The sequence below is a fragment of the Natator depressus genome, chromosome 23 (assembly GCF_965152275.1).
Source record: "Natator depressus isolate rNatDep1 chromosome 23, rNatDep2.hap1, whole genome shotgun sequence".
Taxonomy (NCBI): Eukaryota; Metazoa; Chordata; order Testudines; family Cheloniidae; genus Natator; species Natator depressus.
Genome location: NC_134256.1, coordinates 18,396,129 through 18,415,861, shown reverse-complemented (window position 1 = coordinate 18,415,861; position 19,733 = coordinate 18,396,129). Strand labels below are relative to the sequence as shown.

Below are 19,733 nucleotides of genomic sequence, written 5' to 3'. Positions count from 1 at the left end.
CGGGCTGGGGGGATAATGGGTGTGGGGGGGCCCTGAGTTTGTATTGGCTGGGGGGAGGCCACAGGCCCCGGGGAGGCGGGGGTGGGGATGTGGGCGGGCGCAGGCTCCGTGGAGGCGGGGGTGGGGATGTGGGGGGGGGTGGGGTGGGGGCGCAGGCCCCGGGGAGGCGGGGGTGGGGATGGGGATGTCGGGGGGTGGGGTGGGGGCGCAGGCCCCGGGGACGCGGGGGTGGGGATGTCGGGGTGGGGGCGGTGGGGTGGGGACGCAGGCCCCGGGGAGGTCGGGGGTGGGGATGTTCGGGGGGGGGACGCAGGCCCCGGGGAGGCAGGGGTGGGGATATCGGGGGGGGGTGGGAGCGCAGGCCCCGGGGAGGTCGGGGGTGGGGATGTTCGGGGGGGGGACGCAGGCCCCGGGGAGGCAGGGGTGGGGGGGGATCTGGTCTCAGGAGCCAGGCTGGGGGCAGGGAGCTGGGATCCAAGGCCAGGGGTCAGGGTGTGTGCATGGGGGGGGTCTGGAGTCACCCCCATTGACCTCCCCGCAGGTGAAGCCACTGCTGCAGGTGACGCGGCAGGACGAGGTGATGCAGGCCAAGGCCGTGGAGCTGCAGAAGGTGCAGGATCAACACGTGAAAACCCAGAGCGAGCTCAGGGAGCTGGAGAGCAAATACCAGCAGGTGAGGGGGGGCGAGGGACCCAGAAAAGGCCCCGACTCCCACCCCACACTGCCCTCCTGGAGCTGGGGAGAGAACCCAGGAGTCCTGGCTCCGAGCCCCCCGCCACTCCAACCAGTAGACCCCACTCCCCTCCTGGAATTGGGGAGAAAACGCAGGCGTCCTGGCTGCCAGTCCCCCCTGTTCTAACCACTAGCCCCCACTCCGCTCTAGGAGCTGAGGATGGAACCCAGGAGTCCTGGCTCCCAGCCCACTAACCCCCACTCCCCTCCCAGAGCCGGGGAGAGAACCCAGGAGTCCTGGCTCCGAGCTTCTCCCTGCTCTAAGCACTAGACCCCACTCCCCTCTGGGAGCTGAGGATGGAACCCAGGAGTCCTGGCTTCCAGCCCCACTGCCCCCCCCCCCACTTTCCCCTCTGGGAGCTGAGGATGGAACCCAGGAGTCCTGGCTCCAAGCGCACTAGCCCCCCGTGCCCCGCAGCTGGCGGAGGAGAAGACGATCCTGGCGGAGCAGCTGCAGGCGGAGACGGAGCTGTTCGCCGAGGCGGAGGAGCTGCGGGCGCGCCTGGCCACCAAGAAGCAGGAGCTGGAGGAGATCCTGCAGGAGCTGGAGGGGCGGGTGGAGGAGGAGGAGGAGCGGTGCCAGCAGCTGCACAACGACAAGAAGAAGATGCAGCAGCACGTGCAGGTACCAGGGGATGCGGGGGGGGACCCCTGGCGGTGCCACGACCTGAGGGGCACAGCCCAGCTGGCGGGGGGCCGGGCCACCACCTGGGGCTTGGCTGGCATCCCACGTTCTCTCCCAGAGCCGGGAGAGAACCCAGGAGTCCTGGCTCCCAGCCCCTGCTCTAACCTCTAGGACACGCTACCCTCTCGGAGCTGGGGAGAGAACCCAGGAGTCCTGGCTCCCAGCCCCCCTGCTCTAACCTCTAGGACACACTACCCTCTCGGAGCTGGGGAGAGAACCCAGGAGTCCTGGCTCCCAGCCCCCCTGCTCTAACCTCTAGGACACACTACCCTCTTGGAGCTGGGGAGAGAACCCAGGAGTCCTGGCTCCCAGCCCTCCTGCTCTAACCACTAGGCCGTGCTCCACTCCCAGAGCCGAGATCGGGAAGGGGCCCTGTGGGGCTCTTCTGGGACTGACACCTCTCTCCCTGGGCTGGTTTGGGAGGGTGCTGCCCCGGCGGCCCCCACTGCCAGCCAGCCCCACACCCCACAACCCTCCACGGGTGCCCACACCCTGAGCCCCACCGATGGTCATCCCCTGACCCCTGCCGGTGCCCATGCCCTAAGCCCTGACGACGACCAGCCCCCTGACCCCCCGCTGCCCCCCAGGACCTGGAGGAGCAGCTGGAGGAGGAGGAGGCGGCTCGGCAGAAGCTGCAGCTGGAGAAGGTGACCACGGAGGCCAAGCTGAAGAAGATGGAGGAGGATTTGCTGCTGCTGGAGGACCAGAACTCCAAGCTGCACAAGGTGAGGGGGCCCCGGGCCATGGGCCCCGCACGCTGGGCAGGGGAGTCCAGCCCCCGCTGGCCGGTCCACCCTTCGCACCCCCTCCCTGTGGGACTCTCTGCCACCTTGCCAGCCCCCGCCCCCAGTGTTGGGTTCTTCTTGGGCATGGGGGGAGATGCCCCTGGGTCTGTCCTAGTTTCAGTTTGGATCCTGTTCTTCCTCTTGATCGGAATGTGGTTTGAGCCCAAACTGAGATCTCAGTTGTGATCCAGATGTGACTCCGGATCTTAATTGGGATATGTGGTTTTCGTGACACCTTGACTGGAATCTGAATCTGGTTCAGACTCTGGATCTTAATCTCTCGCTGAATTGGAATCCGGATCTGAGTCTGGTTCTGAATTTGAATCCAAATGTATGCTAATTGTTAATCTGGATCTGAATCTCTGAATCTGAATTTTAATCTAAACTTACATGTGAATCCTAGTCTAGATTTGAATCCAGGTCATGGTATTATTCTAGATCTGGATTTTAATCTCATTTTGACTCTGGATATTAATTTGACTCTGGATCTGAATTTGAATCCAAACATACGCTAAATCTTAATCTGAATTTGGATCTTAATCTCACTCCAAATCTGAATTTTAATTCAAATCTACATATGAATCTTAATCTGAATTTGAGTCCATGTCTTAATTTCACTCTGAATCTGGATTTGGTTTAGTTGTCCCCTGAATATGGCTCTTAATCTCACACTGAATCTGACTCTTGATCTGAATTTGAATCCAAATGTACTCTGGATTTTAATGCAGATCTGGATTTTAATCTCACTTTAAATCTGGACCTTGATCTGAATCACAGTGCGCTCTTGAATCTGGATTTTAATCTGAATTTTAATCTTAATCTGATCCTTAGTCACAGTTTTGATCCTAATCTGAATCATAGTCCACACCAAAATCTGATTTAAAGTCCAGAATTGGGTCTGTATCTGAATTTGAATCTGAATCTGCTTTTCTGATTCCGATCTGGCACTGGGTTTGATCTGAATCTGGATCCAGATCTCATGCAGGTGCAAGATGTGAATGCAACTTTGAATCCAAGCCTGGATGGGGATTTTACAAATCCGCATCTGACCCCTAATCTGGATACGAATCGGAATTAGAACCCAAACATTCAACCGATTCGCAGTCCAGCTCTGAACCCAAATCTGGGATGGCTGATCTGAACCGTGATCCAGATCAGGACCTTGCCAGCTGGGGTGTGACCCAGAGCTGAAGCTGGCTCTGTGCCGTGATCTAAATGGCAGTCAGAATCGGCGTTTCCGTAAGAATTGGGATCTGAATCCGGATCCAGCTATGAAGCGTCACCCCGAACCCGCCCGCGCCCTAGCTGGAGTCCATCCCCGTTCCTGTCCTGGGGGGAGGGTTGGTGGGAGCGGGTGGGTCCCCGCCCCGGCCTCACCCCCGCCCCGTGCCCCCCAGGAGCGGAAGCTGATGGAGGAGCGCCTGGCGGAGTTCACCTCGCACATGACGGAGGAGGAGGAGAAGGTGAAGAGCCTGTCCAAGCTGCGCAACAAATACGAGGCCGTCCTCGCCGACATGGAAGGTGAGGGGTGGGGGATGGGCCCCCGGGGGACCCCAGCGTCCGGGAGGCACAGGGGATGGGGAATTGGGGGTGGGAGCCCCCTGCCGGGTGCTGACCCCTGGGGGGGCTGAGCCGCGTGTTGGGGGGCAGGGATGGGGAGTGGGGGAAGGGATTCCCCGGAGCTGAGCTGGGGGGGCCGGTGTGGGGCCTCGCTGACCCCCCCGCCCCCGCAGAGCGGCTGAAGAAGGAGGAGAAGGGGCGCCAGGAGCTGGAGAAGCAGCGACGTCGGCTGGACGGGGAGACGAGCGACCTGCAGGAGCAGCTGCTGGAGCTGCAGCAGCAGCTGGAGGAGCTCCGGGCCCAGCTGGCCCGCAAGGAGGCCGATCTGCAGGCCGCCCTGGCCAGGTGCCCCCCTGGAACCCCACCCAGAGCCCCCCCATTCCTCATCCCCCAGCTGGGTCCCCCCAGAGATCCGCCCCCAACTCCTGCCTGGGGCCCCCCGGCCTCCTCCCCTAGGATCCCTGCTCCATCCTCCTGTGGTCAGGGACCCCCGCCCTGCCCCCACCACTGGGATACTCCCTCCCGCCCTGCCCTCCCCACCGGGATCCCCCTACCACCCCTATAGCCACCGACCACTGCTGGGGGCCCCACCCCTGGGTTAGGGATGGGAATTGCTCACTGGCTGCCCCCCCCCATGGCGCTGACCCGCTCTCCCCCCTCCCCCCGCGGCGCTGACCCGCTCTCTGCCCCGCAGGCTGGAGGAGGAGGCGGCCCAGAAGAACCAGGCGCTCAAGGCCCTGCGGGAGCTGCAGGCCCACCTGACAGAGCTACAGGAGGACATGGAGACGGAGCGGGCGGCTCGGGCCAAGGCAGAGAAGCAACGGCGGGACCTGGGCGAAGAGCTGGAGGCCCTGAAAACCGAGCTGGAGGATACGCTGGACTCCACCGCCACCCAGCAGGAGCTACGGTGCAGTGCCGTCCGCGTCCCCGGGCCTGGCTCGCCTCCCCCCAGAGCCAGCCGCATCCATGCACACCCTCTCCGGAGCTACCCACGTCCCCGAGCCTGGCTCGCCTCCCCCCAGAGCCAGCCGCATCCCCGCGCACCCTCCCCAGAGTCACCTGCATCCCCGAGCCTGGCTCGCCTCTCCCCAGAGCCAGCCACTTCCCTGCCCACCTTCCCCAGAGCCAGCCGTATCCCCGCACACCCTCCCCAGAGCCGCCCGCATCCCTGGGTCTGGCTCGCCTCCCCCCAAGCCAGCCGCATCCCCGCGCACCCTCCCCGGAGCTGCCCACATCCCTGGGCCTGGCTCGCCTCCCCCCAGAGCCAGCCACATCCCCCCGCACCCTCCCCAGAGCTGCCTGCGTCCCTGGGCCTGGCTCGCCTCCCCCCAGAGCCATCCGCATCCCCACGCACCCTCCCCAGAGCTGCCTGCGTCCCTGGGCCTGGCTCGCCTCCCCCCAGAGCCATCCGCATCCCCACGCACCCTCCCCGGAGCTGCCCACGTCCCCGGGCCTGGCTCGCCTCCCCCCCCAGAGCCAGCCGCATCCCCACACACCTTCCCCAGAGTCACCTGCGTCCCCGAGCCTGGCTCGCCTCCCCACAGAGCCAGCCACATCCCCGCGCACCTTCCCCAGAGCCAGCCGTATCCTCGCGCACCCTCCCCGGAGCCGCCCGCGTCCCCGGGCCTGGCACGCCTCCCCCCAGAGCCAGCCGCATCCCCGCGCACCTTCCCCAGAGCCAGCCGCATCCCCGCGCACCCTCCCCGGAGCTGCCCGCGTCCCTGGACCTGGCTCGCCTCCCCCCAGAGCCAGCCACATCCCCGTGCACCTTCCTCAGAGTCACCCCTGCATCCCCGGGCTTAGTCTGCCTACCTCTGGGGCTAGTGTGCACCTTCCCCGGAGCCCTCCTCCCTCCCCCCAGAGCCAGCCACTTCCCTGTGTGCCTGGCCTGTCTACCCCTGGGGCTGGCTGCGCCCCGGCCTGACTCCCCCCTATATCTGGCTGCGTCCCCGGGGCTGGCCCACCTCACCCCAGAGCCAGCCCCATCCCCACACACCTAGTCCGCTTCGCCCGGGAGCTGGCCATGTCCCCACGCACCCGACCACCTCCCCCCAGAGCCAGCCGCATCCCCGTGCACCCACCCTGAGCCGGCAAAGTCCCCGGGCACCCAGCCCTCCCCACGTCTCAGCACAGGGCGAGGGGTCCCTGGAGAAGTAGCCCTGCGCGCCCCCTGCCCCTCGGGCCCCATCCCCCCGGCCCGTGGCTCACTGCTGCCCCCCGCAGGTCGAAGCGGGAGCAGGAGGTGGCCGAGCTGAAGAAGGGGATGGAGGACGAGGTGAAGGTACACGAGGCGCAGGTGCTGGAGATGCGTCAGCGACACACCCACGCCCTGGAGGAGCTGTCTGAGCAGCTGGAGCAGTCCCGCCGGGTACGGGCCGGGAGGGGAAGGGTCCCCCCTGCATCAGCCCCCCTACTCTCCTGTGCCCGGATCTCCGTCGTGCTGGGCTCCCCCAGCCTTCCCCCCATCCATCTCCCCGCAGCGCTGCCTGGGGAGAGCTCAGTGGGGTTAGCTTGGGCAGAGGCTGGGACCCAGGACTCCTGGGTTCTCTCCCCAGCTCCGGAAGGGGAGTGGGGGCTAGTGATGGGAGCAGGGGGGCAGGGGCTGGCAGCCCGGACTCCTGGGTTCTCTCAGGCTCTGCTGTGGGGTGTTAGCTCTGTGTGAGGTGGTTCTCGGCCCCCCCAGGTGAAAGGCACCCTGGAGAAGGCGAAGCAGGCGCTGGAGGGGGAGAAGGCGGAGCTGGCGCAGGAGGTGAAGGGGCTGCAGGCCGCCCGGCTGGACTCGGAGCAGCGCCGCAAGAAGCTGGAGGGGCAGGTGCAGGAGCTGCAGATCCGGGCCAGCGAGGCCGAGCGAGCCAAGGCCGAGCTTGCCGACCGCGTGGGCAAGCTGCAGGTGAGACCCCCACAGACCCCTGAATCAGACCCATGGATCCCGCCCCCTCCATCACCCCCAGTCCCCCAGGCCCATCTACCCCAGTATCCCGCCCCCTGCGTCAGATCCACGGATCCTGCCCACTCCATCTACCCTGGTATCCTGCCCCCTCCATCACTCCCCAGGCCCATCTATCCCAGTATCCCACCCCCTTCCTGCCTCCTGGATCAGACCCATGGATCCCGCCCACTCCATCTACCCCAGTATCCTGCCCCCGGATCACCCCCCCACGCCCATCTACCCTGGTGTCCCACCCCCTCCATCCCTCCCACGGGCCCATCTACCCCAGTGTCCTGCCCCCTCCCTGCCCCCTGGTTACATATACCCCTGTATCCTGCCCCCTCCATCACCCCATGGGCCCATCTACCTCAGTATCCTGACCCTTCCATGCCCCCTGGATCACCCCCACATGCCCATCTACCCTGGTATCCTGCCGCCTCCCTGCTCCCCTGGGCCCATCTACCCCGGTATCCTGCCCCCTCCATCACCTCCCTGGGGCCATCTACCCCAGGATCCTGCCCCATGGGTCCATATACCCTAGTATCCTGTCCCCTCCCTGACCCCTGGATCACCCCCCCCCCACGCCCATCTACGCTGGTAACCCGCCCTCTCCATCCCACCCACTGGCCCATCTACCCTGGTATCCTGCCCCCTCCCTGCCCCCCTGGATCACCCCTGTGGGATGACGGGGGCCATGGAGCAGGGTTGCTGAGCCCCCCTGCCCCCGTCTCCCCCGGGCAGAGTGAGCTGGACAGCGTCTCGGGGGCCCTGGGCACCACGGAGTCGAAGACGATCAAGCTCACCAAGGAGCTGGCCAGCACGGAGTCCCACCTGCAGGACGCCCAGGTAGGGCCCCCCTGGGGGGTACGGGGCTGAGCCCAGCAGGTACCGGGTTGGGGGCAGTGGTTTGGGGTGGGGGGACGGGCTCTGGGCAGCATGGGGTTACTGCAGAGGTGGGGGGGAGGGGTGGAGCAGAGTATCTGAAGAGGGGGCTGGGAATGGGGCCTGGGTGAGGGGAGCTAGGTGGGGTGGGGCCAGGGAAGCAGGGCCTGGGCAGTGTGGGGAGGGTGGTGTCTGGTAGGCACAGGGCGGCTCTTCCCCTGGGCCTGGGGGTCTGGCAGGGGACTGTGGCGGGGGTCTCTGCTCTGGGTGGGGTCTCTGCCCTATGGTCAGGGTCGGGCTGCGGTGGGGTCTCTGACCCAGGGTCAGAGGGGGGAGGGGCCTGTGGTGGGGTCTCTGACCCGGAGTCGGGGGGGAGGGGCCTGCAGCAGGATCTCTGACCCGGGATGGCCCCCCGCACAGGAGCTGCTGCAGGAGGAGACGCGGCAGAAGCTGGCGCTGAGCTCACGGGTGCGGCAGCTGGAGGAGGAGAAGGGCGCCATGCTGGAGCAGCTGGAGGAGGAGGAGGCTGTGAAGGGGAACCTGAGCCGCCAGATCCAGGGCCTGCAGCAGCAGGTGAGCCTGGCCCGGTGCCGCAGGGGGGTGCAGCAAGCACGGTGCCGGCTAACTGTGTGGGTGCAGTGGGAGGGTGCAGGGGATGCAGTGGGTGCCAAGCGCTGGTGCAGTGAGTGCAGTGCAAGGGGCACAGTGGGTGCTATGTGAGGGGTGCCATGGGTGCAGTGTAGGGATGCAGTGGGTGCCAGATGATGGCAGTGTGTGCAGTGTGGGGGATGCAGAGTGAGGGATACAGTGGATGTGTTGTGGGGGATACAGTGTGTGAGACTGCAGTGCAGGGGATGCAGGTGATGCCAAGCACTGGTGTAGTGGGTGCAGTGTGGGGGATGTAGTGTGAAGGGTACCGTGGGTGCCATGTGAGGGGTGCAGTGGGCACAGTATGGTGAATGCAGTGTGGCAGGATGCAATGGGCACCAACCACTGGTGCATTAGGTGCAATGCAAGGGATGAGGTGAGCACCAGGTGCTGGTGCAGTGGTTGCAGTGAAGGGGGTGCAGTGGATGCAGTGTGGCAGGATGCAGTATGCAGGATGCAGTGGGTGGGGAGTAGCGGGTGCAGTGTGGGGATGCAATGAAGGGATGCAGTGAGTGCCAGGCACTGGCACAGTTGTTGGTGCAGGGTGGAGGTGCAGTGGGCGCAATGTGGGACGCAGTGGGTGCCCAGCACTGGTGCAGGGGAAGCAGTGCAGGGGATGAGGTGGGCACCAAGTGCTGGTGCAATGGTTGCAGTGCGGGGGGGTGCAGTGGGTGCAGTGTGGGGATACAGTGAAGGGGGTGCAGTGGGTGCCAGGCACTGGCACAGTGGTTGGTGCAGCGTGGAGGCACAGTGAGTGCAGCATGGGGACATAGTGGGTGCCAAGCACTGGTGCAGTGAGCGCAGTGTGAAAGGTGCAGCGGGTGCCGTGTGGGGGGATGCAGTGGGCACCAAGCACTGGTTTAGTGGTTGCAGTGCAGGGGGGTGCAGTGCGTAGGGTGCAATGGGAGGGATGCAGAGTGGGGATGCCGTGAAGGGAATGCATTGGTTGCAAAGCACTGGTGCACTGTGCTTGGCACGGCGGGTGCAGTGTTTCCTGCCCCAGCCCCCTCTTTGTTCCATCCCTGCTGGCATCCCAGCATCTCCCAAGGGCGAGACCATTTGCTGCCTGGGGTGGGATGCATGTCCTCGGACCGGCCGGCTCCGGGATGGGGGTTTCCGGGGGCGTGTGGGGCCGGCCGTCTCCAGGGTGGGAGGCCCCATGCCCCGGCTGACCCTGCTGCCGGCAGGTGGCGGAGGCCCGGCGGAAGCTGGAGGAGGACGCGGGCACGGCGGAGGCCCTGGAGGAGGCCCGGCGGCGGGCGGCCCGGGAGCTGGAGCTGCTGGGGCAGCGCTGGGAGGAGAAGGCGCAGGCTGCCGACAAGCTGGAGAAGAGCCGGGCGCGGCTGCAGCAGGAGCTGGACGATGCCAGCCTGGAGCTGGGCCAGCAGCGCCAGGCTGTGGCCAACCTGGAGCGCCGGCAGAAGAAGTTCGACCAGGTGAGGGCGCCGCTCCCCACCCCTGCTCCCCCCACTGTTCCTCACTGCCCCACCCCCCACTGCTCCCACCCCCACTGCTCCTCACTGCTGACCCCCCCGCTGCTCCTGACCCCCCCCGTTGTCCCCACCTGCCACTGCTCCCCTCCCCCATACTCCCCAGCCCTGCTTCCCCCACTGCCTACCTCCCCCATTCTCCTCCCACGCTGCCCCCAACCCCACCCACAAACCCTCCACTGCTACTGATCCTCCCCAACCCTGCTCCCCACACTCCGGCCCCCCAGCCTGGCCAGGGCCCCCTTCCCCACCCCCAGCCTGCCCAGGCCCCCCCACGACGCTCTGGCCCCCCGGCAGATGCTGGCGGAGGAGAAGCTGGTGTCGTCGCGCCATGCGGAGGAGCGGGACCGGGCCGAGGCCGAGGCCCGGGAGAAGGAGACCAAGGTGCTGTCGCTGAGCCGGGCCCTGGAGGAGGCGCTGGAGCTGCGGGAGGAGCTGGACCGGCAGAACAAGCAGCTCCGGGCCGAGCTGGATGACCTGGTCAGCTCCAAGGACGACGTCGGCAAGAATGTAAGGAGCCCCATCCGGACGCCTGGGTTCCGCCTCTACCTCGGCGTGGGGAGGGGGGCCTGGGCTGGGAGTCAGGAGTCCTGGGTCCTCTCCCCAGCTCTGGGAGGGGCGTGGGGTATAACACAGCGGTATGTGTCCGGGAGGGCCCTGGAGTGGTGCAGTGGGGATGGTGGCGCAATACATGCTGGAAGCCGGGGTCCGAGGTGCGGTGCAGTGGGGATGGTGGCGCGGTGCATGCTGGGGGCCCTGGCGTGGTGCAGTGGGGATGGCGTGGTGCAGTGGGGATGGTGGCGCGGTGCATGCCGGGGGCTCTGGCACGGTGCAGTGGGGATGGTGATGCCATACATGCTGGGAGCCTGGGGCCCTGGCGCGGTGCAGTGGGGATGGTGGTGCGGTGCATGGCGGGGGCTCTGGCACGGTGCGGTGGGGATGGTGGTGCCATACATGCTGGGAGCCTGGGGCCTTGGCGTGGTGCAGTGGGGATGGTGGTACGATACATGCTGGGAGCCAGGGGCCCTGGCGCGGTGCAGTGGGGATGGTGGCGTGGTGCATGCTGGGGGCCCTGGCGTGATGCAGTGGGGATGGCACGGTGCACCGGGGATGGTGGCGCGGTGCATGCCGGGGGCCCTGGCATGGTGCAGCGGGGATGGTGGCGCGGTGCAGCGGGGATGGTGGCGTGGTGCATGGCGGGGGCCCTGGCGTGGTGCAGTGGGGATGGTGGCGTGGTGCAGCGGGGATGGTGGTGCGGTGCATGCTGGGGGCCCTGGTGTGTTGCAGCGGGGATGGTGGTGCGGTGCATGGCGGGGGCCCTGGCGTGGTGCAGTGGGGATGGTGGCGTGGTGCAGCGGGGATGGTGGCGTGGTGCATGCTGGGGGCCCTGGTGTGGTGCAGCGGGGATGGTGGTGCGGTGCAGTGGGGATGGTGGCACGGTGCATGCCTGGGGCCCTGGCGCGGTGCAGTGGGGATGGTGGTGCGGTGCACGCTGGGAACCCTGGTCCGTGCCCTCCTGCAGGTCCACGAGCTGGAGCGGTCGAAGCGGGCGCTGGAGCAGCAGGTGCAGGAGATGCGGGCGCAGCTGGAGGAGCTGGAGGACGAGCTGCAGGCCACGGAGGACGGGAAGCTGCGGCTGGAGGTGACCCTGCAGGCCATGAAGGCGCAGCACGAGCGAGACCTGCAGAGTCGCGACGACACCAACGACGAGAAGAAGAAGCTGCTCTCCAAGCAGGTGGGGGTGCCGGGGCCGGCAGGTTGGCGGGGGGAGGCGGGGGTACGGCGGGCGTTGGCCGTGGCTGACCCTTGACCCCCTCCCCCAGGTGCGGGACCTGGAGCAGGAGCTGGATGGCGAGCGGAAGCAGCGGGCCCAGGTGGTGGCGGCGCGGAAGAAGCTGGAGCTGGACCTGCAGGAGGTGCTGGGGCAGATCGACGCCGCCAACAAGGGGCGTGAAGAGGCCGTCAAGCAGCTCCGCAAACTGCAGGTGGGGGGTGTGGCTTGGGGCCAGGGGGAGGGGGCTGGGGGAGGGGCCTGGGGGGCTGTGGGAGGGGCCTCGGGCGCCCAACTGTGCCACAGGGGAAGCCACAAGGGGAGCAGTGCGTGTTGGGAGCTGGAGTACCCTGTTTTTCTTCCTCCTCCTGTGTTACGGGACCCTGGTGTCCGGGCGCCCTGGGGGTGGACCTTACCCTGTGTCATGGAACCCCGGTGTCCAGGTGCCCCAGAAGTGGAACTTATCCTGCACTATGGGACCCCAGCAACCGGGTGCCCCAGGAGTGGGGCTTACCCTGTGTTATGGGACCCTGGTATCCGGGCGCCCAGGAGCCGGGATTACCCTGCATTACAGGACCCCGACATCCGGGGGGGGAGTCTCTTGCTTGCTCTCAACCCATCCCCCGCAGGCCCACATGAAGGAGCTGTGGCGGGAGGTGGAGGAGTCCCGCACGTCCCGCGAGGAGATCTTCCAACAGTCCAGGGAGAACGAGAAGAAGCTGAAAAACTTGGAGGCGGAGCTACTTCAGCTGCAGGAGGTGAGGGGGTGGGGCTCTTCCATTTGGGGGCGGAGCTACTTCAGCTGCAGGAGGAGAGGGGGTGGGGCTCTTCCATTTGGGGGCGGAGCTACTTCAGCTGCAGGAGGAGAGGGGGTGGGGCTCTTCCATTTGGGGGCGGAGCTACTGCGGCTGCAGGAGGAGAGGGGGTGGGGCTCTTCCATTTGCGGGCGGAGCTACTGCAGCTGCAGGAGGAGAGGGAGTGGGGTGGTTTCACTTGGGGCTGGAGGTGAGGGGGTGGGGCTATCTCAATTGGGGCGGGGCTACTGCAGCGACGCGAGGTGAGGGGTGGAGCCATTGTGGTGGGGGCGGGTACGCGCTGTGGGGGGGGTCAACGCCCGACGAGCCCAGCCCGGACCCCGCCGCCTCTGACCCTCCCCCACCGGTTCCAGGAGCTGGCGGCAGCGGAGCGAGCCAAGCGGCAGGCGCAGCAGGAGCGCGACGACCTGGCCGACGAGCTGGCCAATGGCGTGAGCGGCAAGTGAGTGCCCCGCCCACTGCCTTGGCTCCGCCCCTGCTGATGAGGAGTGCCCTGGGCCCTGCCCGCTGCCTAAAGCCCGCCCCCCTGCCCGTGGCGGGCCCCGCCCCTTCCCTCCCCTGCCTCTGGCTTGCTGTGAGCTCCACCCCCAGCTGCCATGGGCCCCGCCCCCTGTCCCTGCCCCATGCCTGCCCCACTCCCTGCCCCAGCCGTGCCCCCATGTATGCCATGTCCAAGCCCCACCCCATCCTTTCACTTGCCCCACCCACTGCCCCATTCCCCACCCGTGCCCCCTTGCGAGCACCCGTATCCTGGGCCCGGAGCAGGAGCTGCTCGCCCAGAGCCGCCCCTGCCCCCAGCCCCCCTCAGCCCAGCCCCCCCTCCCCGCAGGTCGGCGCTGCTGGACGAGAAGCGGCACCTGGAGGCCCGGATCGGGCAGCTGGAGGAGGAGCTGGACGAGGAGCAGAGCAACGGGGAGCTGCTGAACGACCGTTACCGCAAGCTGAGCCTGCAGGTGGGGGGGTGTCGAGAACCCCGCAGCGACCCCGCGGAGCCCCCGCCCTGCCCCCTGCAGCCCAGCGCCCCCTGCGGAGCCCCTATCCCGCTCCCCGCAGCCCAGCGACCCCGCGGAGCCCCTATCCCGCTCCCTGCAGCCCAGCGACCCCGCGGAGCCCCTATCCCGCTCCCCGCAGCCCAGCGACCCCGCGGAGCCCCTATCCCGCTCCCTGCAGCCCAGCGACCCCGTGGAGCCCCTATCCCGCTCCCCGCAGCCCAGCGACCCCGTGGAGCCCCTATCCCGCTCCCCGCAGCCCAGCGACCCCGCGGAGCCCCTATCCCGCTCCCCGCAGCACAGCGACCCCACGGAGCCCCTATCCTGCTCCCCGCAGCCCAGTGCCCCCTGCTGAGCCCCCATCCTGCCCCCCGCAGCCCAGCGCCCCCTGTGGAGTCCCCACCCCGCTCCCCGCAGCCCAGCGACCCCGCGGAGCCCCTATCCTGCTCCCCGCAGCCCAGCGCCCCCCGCGGAGCCCCTATCCCGCTCCCCGCAGCCCAGCGCCCCCCGCGGAGCCCCTATCCTGCTCCCCGCAGCCCAGCGCCCCCCGCGGAGCCCCTATCCTGCTCCCCACAGCCCAGCACCCCCCACGGAGCCCCCGCCCTGCCCCCCGCAGCCCAGTGCCCCCTGCTGAGCCCCCATCCTGCCCCCCGCAGCCCAGCGCCCCCCGTGGAGTCCCCACCCCGCTCCCCGCAGCCCAGCGCCCCCCACGCAGCCCCCGCCCCACTCCCCCGCTCTCCACAGCCCAGCGCCCCCCGCGGAGCCTCCACCCCGCTCCCCCGCCCCCCACAGCCCAGTGCCCCCCGCCTAGCCCCTGCCCCGCTCCCCACAGCCCAGTGCCCCCCGCTGAGCTCCTGCCCCACAGCCCAGCGCCCCCCGTGGAGTCCCCACCCCGCTCCCCGCAGCCCAGCGCCCCCCACGGAGCCCCCGCCCCGCTCTCCACAGCCCAGCACCCCCCCGCAGCCCAGCACCCCCTGCGGAGTCTTCACCCCGCTCCCCCGCCCCCCACAGCCCAGTGCCCCCCGCTGAGCTCCTGCCCCACAGCCCAGCGCCCCCCGTGGAGTCCCCACCCCGCTCCCCGCAGCCCAGCGCCCCCCACGGAGCCCCCGCCCCGCTCTCCACAGCCCAGCACCCCCCCGCAGCCCAGCACCCCCCGTGGAGCCTCCACCCAGCTCCCCCGCTCCCCACAGCCCAGCGCCCCCCGCTGAGCCCCCGCCCAGGCCCCTGCAGCCCAGCGCCCCCTTGTGCCACCCTAGGGCTTCGGGGCCAGCACTGACTGCCAGGGGACGCGCCCGCTGGGGCAGGGGGTCCCAGGCGCCCTGTGACCCGCCCCCGCCCCCCCGCAGGTGGAGACGCTGACGACGGAGCTGGGGGCCGAGCGTAGCTTCTCGCAGAAGGCGGAGAACGCCCGGCAGCAGATGGAGCGGCAGAACAAGGAGCTGCGGGCCAAGCTGGGCGAGCTGGACTCCTCCGTCAAGGCCAAGCACAAGCTGACCATCGCCACCCTGGAGGCCAAGGTGGCCCAGCTGGAGGAGCAGCTGGAGCAGGAGTCCAGGTGACCCTGGGGCCAGGCCCCCGGGGGGGTTACCCAGCGTGCCCTGGGGCTGGACAGCAGGGTGGGGGTGGAGGGGCAGAGCCTGGGAACCAGCTACCCAGCATGCCCTGGGGCTGTATCCCCTGGGGTACAGCCCACTGCTGTGGGACCAGGGGGCCAGACTACCCAGCATGCCCCGGGGCAAGAGCCATGGCCAGGGCTGGGCGGGGGGCCTGGCGTTTGTCTACCCAGAACCCACTGGGGGTCAGAGAAGGGAGGTGGCTGCCCCGGGGGATTCTGGGTGTGGTGCACCCCCCGTGAGCTGGGTGCTGACCCCCGGCCTGCCCCCCGGCTCAGGGAGCGGATCCTGTCGGGGAAGCTGGTGCGCCGGGCGGAGAAGCGGCTGAAGGAGGTGGTGCTGCAGGTGGAGGAGGAGCGCCGGAGCGCCGACCAGTTCAAGGACCAGGTACGGGCCTGCCCCTCGGCGCCCTGCCCCGCCCCGCCCCACGCGTCCGCCTCCGGCCCCTTGCCTCCCCCCCATGCGTCCCCCCGGCCCCTCCCCCCCATGTGTCCCCCCGGCCCCGCCCCCTGGCAACCCCCCCAGCTCCCTGCCCCGCCCTGCCCCCTGGCCCCCTGCCCCAACCCACGCGTCCCCCCCAGCCCCCTGCCCTGCCCTGCCCTCTTCGTCCCCCCCCGCCCTGCCCTGCCCTGCCCTGCCCCCTGGCGCCCCCCTCGGCGCCCGCCCCGCCCCACGCGTCCGCCTCCGGCCCCTTGCCCCGCCCCCTGGCGCCCCCCGGCCCCCTGCCCCTCCCCCCCATGCGTCCCCCCCTGCCCCGCCCCCTGGCAACCCCCCCAGCCCCCTGCCCTGCCCCCTGGCCCCTCCCGGCCCCCTGCCCTGCCCCCTGCCCCGCCCCCTGGCATCCCCCGGCCCCCTGCCCCAGCCCACGCGTCCCCCCCAGCCCCCTGCCCTTTGCGTCCCCCCCCCCGCCCTGCCCTGCTCCGTAGCGCCCCCTGCCAGCCCTCTACCCTGCCCCACAGCACCCCCTGCCCCATGGCCTGCTCAGCCCTTTGTGCCATGGCACTCCCCCTCCCTCGCAGCACAGCACCCGCCACTGACCCCCTGCCCTGCCCCATGGCGCCCCCTGTCAGCCCCCTGCCGTGCCCTGCTCGGCCCCTCACAGCACAACGCACCCCCCCGCCGGCCCCCTGCCAAACCTCCCTACGCCGGCATGTGTGGCCCAGCACCCCGGACTCCCTGCGGCCTGGAGCCCCCCACCGACCCCCTACGGCAGGCGGGCCCGAGCAGCCCGCTCCCGCCCCGCCCCCGCCGAGCCGAGCTGCCTGCCCCTGCCGAGCCGCCCGCTCCCGCCCCCGCCAGCTCCGAGCCAAGCCGCCAGCTCCCGCCCCCGCCGCCCTCACCGAGCCTCCCGCCCCCGCCCGCTCCGTGCCGAGCCACCCGCTCCGTGCCGGCAGGTGGAGAAGGGCCACATCCGCCTGAAGCAGCTGAAGCGGCAGCTGGAGGAGGCGGAGGAGGAGGCGTCGCGGGCGAACTCCGGCCGGCGCCGCCTGCAGCGGGAGCTGGACGACGTCACCGAGTCGGCCGAGTCCATGAACCGCGAGGTCACCGCGCTGCGCAATCGGCTCCGGTGAGCGGGGGGCGCTGAGCATGGGGGGGGGGCAGAGGGTCCTGGGGGGGGCAGGGGGCACCAGGTTGCAGCTGGGGAAACTGGGGTGGGGGGGTGTCACGGAGTCCCCGGGCGATGCTCTGGACCTGCTCCCCATGAAGCCAGGCAGGACTCTGGGGAAGTCTCCTCTCTGGGAGCAGCCTGTCTGCAGGACACACAGCTCACACAGCTTCCACCTTCCTGGGTCTGACCTCGGAGCATTCAGCCTCCTCTGCCCCTCCGTGCGCTTCCCCCAGCGAGTCCGCCCAGGCGGGGTCCTGGGGAAGCCAGAGGGTCCTGCCCCCCGACTCCGCAGTCAGACGTGACTCTCAGCCGGCCAGTAAAACGAAGGTTTATTCGACGACAGGAACATGGTCTAAAACAGAGCTTGTAGGTGCAGAGAACCGGACCCCTCAGCTGGGTCCATTTTGGGGGGCAGTGAGCCAGACAACCACGTCTGCCCTTCACGCCATGTCCCAGCCAGCCCCCAACTGAAACTCCCTCCAGCCCCTCCTCCTCTGGGTTTTTGTCCCTTTCCCGGGCCAGGAGGGCACCTGATTCCTTTGTTCTCCAACCCTTCAGCTCTCACCTCGTAGGGGGGAAGGGCCCAGGCCATCAGGTGCCAGGAAACAGGGTGTCGGCCATTCTCTGTGTCCAGACCCCTGCACACACCTGCCCTCTAGGGCTCTGCAACGATCATACACCCTTATCCCACCACCTAGATACTTAAGAACTGCATAGGGGAAACTGAGGCACCCCCACACTATTCAGAGGAAACATTAAGAACGGTCCCACTTCATCACAAGGGGCAAGGGGCACCTGGAGGTTGCAATGAACTGGAGGACGAGCTCTCCAGGGCCGGGGGGGAGGGAGTTTGAACCCAGCTGCTCTAGGGGGCCTGGGTCCTACAGAGGGGGTTGGAACCCGGCTCCCCCCGTGGGGCTGGCAGGGGGGCTTGAACCCGGCTCCCCCCGCGGGGCTGGTGGGGGGGGATCGAACCTGGCTCTCCCCACATGGCCGCTGGGCACCCATCTAATTCCTTCCCCACAGATGAGTCCTGCCCCACACGTCTGACCCCAGAGCTCTTCCCGCCGTGCCCCAGACATCCCCCCCTAGGGATGGGGGTCGGTCTGGCTCTTGGGGATGGGGCGGTGGGGGTGGGCGTGTGCTGCTTGGGGCCAGCTGATGCTGGAGAAGGGTGTTAGCTAGGCAGCGCCACCTGGGCTCAGGTGAAAGGCATCTATGCGCAGCGCAATAGTTCAGCACAGGAGGGGAAACTGAGGCACGGAGATGGGCGTGGGACCTGCAGAAGAGTATGAAGAGAACCCAGGAGTCCGGGCTCCCAGCCCACCCCGCCTGCTGTGTCCACTAGCCCCCATCTCTCCGTGGCTGGGGCGGTCTCTGTCTCTTTCTCTCTCTCTCTCTCTCTCTCTCACTTTCTCCGTCTCTCCTGTTTCCTTCTCTCTCTTCCGACCCCCCAGCAAGTTGGAGCGTCTCCAGCGCAAGTACGTGACCCCCCAGCTCCTGCTGCCCCCCGACTTGCCAGCCCTGTGTGCTGTGTGGCAGTGCCCGCTCCCGGCCGGGGGGGGTGGGGGGGCTGCTTGTGGGTGTGTGTGGGGGGGGGAGGGGCTGAGCCATCGACTGGGACGGGGATCCCCCTCCGAGCTCCCTCTGCCCCCTCCTGGAGTCCCCCCCGTCCAAACTCTCCTCCCCCGACCAGCGGCCCCCCCCTCGAGCTCCTTCTGCCCCCACATGGGGTTCCCGGGTCCGAGCTCCCCCTCGGCCCACCCCTCTGAGCTCAGGAAGTCCCCCCTCCCCCCACTTCTCTTCCCCTCCCCCACCCGCCGTGCAGTCCCAGGCGCTGGCTCCGGGCCGGTGGGGGGCAGTTACTGGCGTCGGGGGTCGCTCGTGTCCCGCATCCCGAGGCTCTGCTGCGTGACGTTGCTGCTGCACTGAGCTCTGGGTGGGGGGCTGCCGGGGGGCGTGTGGGGTGGAGTGTGTCATTTCCAGCCTCTTCCGGCAAGGGGCCGAGGTGCTGGGGGGGTGTGGGTATTGGTTGCGGGGTCTTCAGGAAGGGTGCTGCTGGTTGTGGGGGGTACTGGGGGCACCGTGGGGAGCAAGGTGGGGGTGCTCTCTGTGGGGGGACCCAGAGGGTGACAGGGGGGATCCTGTGGGACTAGGGAGGCATGGTTGAACCTGGGGTGCTGGCTGTGGGGGGCCCCTATGGGCTGATAGAGGGTCAGGGCCTCGGTTGTGGGAGCAGGGGGGTGCCATGTGGGTCAGGTGGGGTGTTGGCTGTGGGGGGTCCCATAGGTTGATGGGCATGGGGCGTTTGCTGTGGGGGTGCTGTGGGAGCGGGGGGGCACCATGAAAGTCAGGGTAGGGGTGTTGGCTGTTGGGGGCCCTAGGGAGGCAACCTAGGGGCCATGGCAGGGGCGCTGACTTGGGGCCCACTGTGGGGGCAGACGGGAGGTGCTGTGGGGGGACCATGGCCCGTACTGACCCCTCTTTCCCCCCCAGGCGTACCCCCCTGACGTTCACCACCCGCACGGTGCGTCAGGTCTTCCGGCTGGAGGGCGTCTCAGATGATGAGGCCGACGGGCCCGACGCAGGGACCCCGGACCCCGACCACCAACCGCAGCCCCCCCCGGCCGAGCCCCCCGCCCCGTGAGGGGCCCCGGGACTGGGGGTGTGTAGATGGGACTCCCTGGCACAGCGACGAAGCCAGGCTCAGCACTGCGCCTTGGGCCCCATCCCGGCCCCCCATGCTGGGGTCTGCTCGCATATCAGCCAGCACTTTAGCGGGGAGGCCTGGGGGGGCGGCTGCAGCCCTAACTGGATCCCCTATGAAATAACCCCCCTGCCCCACACCAGGGTCCTTGCGCCGGGGGGCACAGCAATGGTCCCCCCTACTGGGATCTCTTCCCCCCGCCCCCGACCCAGCACTCCCCCTGGACTGGGATCCCCTGCCCCCATCCCCAGCACCCCAACCTGGGATCCCCCCCGGACCCAGCACCCTCCCCCCAGCCTGGGATACCCCCCTGACCCAGTTACCCCCCCGCCCCCTGTCTGTTCAGCCCCAGGACTAGAGGGGCAGGCTGGGCACATTCCTCCCCCCTTCCCCCCGTTGTGCTCCCCTGTGGGGTGGGGCTGGCCGCGGGTGCCCCCCACACCTTACGCCCTGGAAGTATCAGGCACTGAAGGGTTAATGGGCTCCAGGGGGCCGAACTCCCCCTCAGAGCCAGTCCC

The 19,733-nt window shown here is 68.6% G+C and overlaps 1 protein-coding gene across 6 annotated transcripts in view; it reads left to right on the top strand.

Moving 5' to 3' along the window:
* LOC141976241 (myosin-14-like) overlaps window positions 1–19,359 on the top strand; it is a 50,036-nt gene extending 30,677 nt beyond the window's left edge. For 5 of the 6 annotated variants that reach the window (XM_074937100.1, XM_074937106.1, XM_074937104.1 and 2 more), the window contains 21 exons: window positions 542–673; window positions 1,151–1,357; window positions 2,005–2,142; window positions 3,600–3,723; window positions 3,936–4,107; window positions 4,457–4,669; window positions 5,986–6,130; window positions 6,446–6,652; window positions 7,433–7,537; window positions 7,994–8,146; window positions 9,409–9,657; window positions 10,009–10,221; window positions 11,234–11,446; window positions 11,535–11,696; window positions 12,112–12,240; window positions 12,651–12,739; window positions 13,127–13,250; window positions 14,633–14,841; window positions 15,178–15,286; window positions 16,294–16,466; window positions 19,005–19,358. In XM_074937100.1, the coding sequence (XP_074793201.1) occupies window positions 542–673; window positions 1,151–1,357; window positions 2,005–2,142; window positions 3,600–3,723; window positions 3,936–4,107; window positions 4,457–4,669; window positions 5,986–6,130; window positions 6,446–6,652; window positions 7,433–7,537; window positions 7,994–8,146; window positions 9,409–9,657; window positions 10,009–10,221; window positions 11,234–11,446; window positions 11,535–11,696; window positions 12,112–12,240; window positions 12,651–12,739; window positions 13,127–13,250; window positions 14,633–14,841; window positions 15,178–15,286; window positions 16,294–16,466; window positions 19,005–19,155 (3,417 nt within the window). In that variant the 3' untranslated portion in view covers window positions 19,156–19,358. Of the gene's footprint in view, window positions 1–541; window positions 674–1,150; window positions 1,358–2,004; window positions 2,143–3,599; window positions 3,724–3,935; window positions 4,108–4,456; window positions 4,670–5,985; window positions 6,131–6,445; window positions 6,653–7,432; window positions 7,538–7,993; window positions 8,147–9,408; window positions 9,658–10,008; window positions 10,222–11,233; window positions 11,447–11,534; window positions 11,697–12,111; window positions 12,241–12,650; window positions 12,740–13,126; window positions 13,251–14,632; window positions 14,842–15,177; window positions 15,287–16,293; window positions 16,467–19,004 lie in introns of all 6 variants that reach the window. The other variant, XM_074937103.1, reaches the window with a different exon arrangement.
* The last annotated feature ends 374 nt before the right edge of the window (window positions 19,360–19,733 follow it).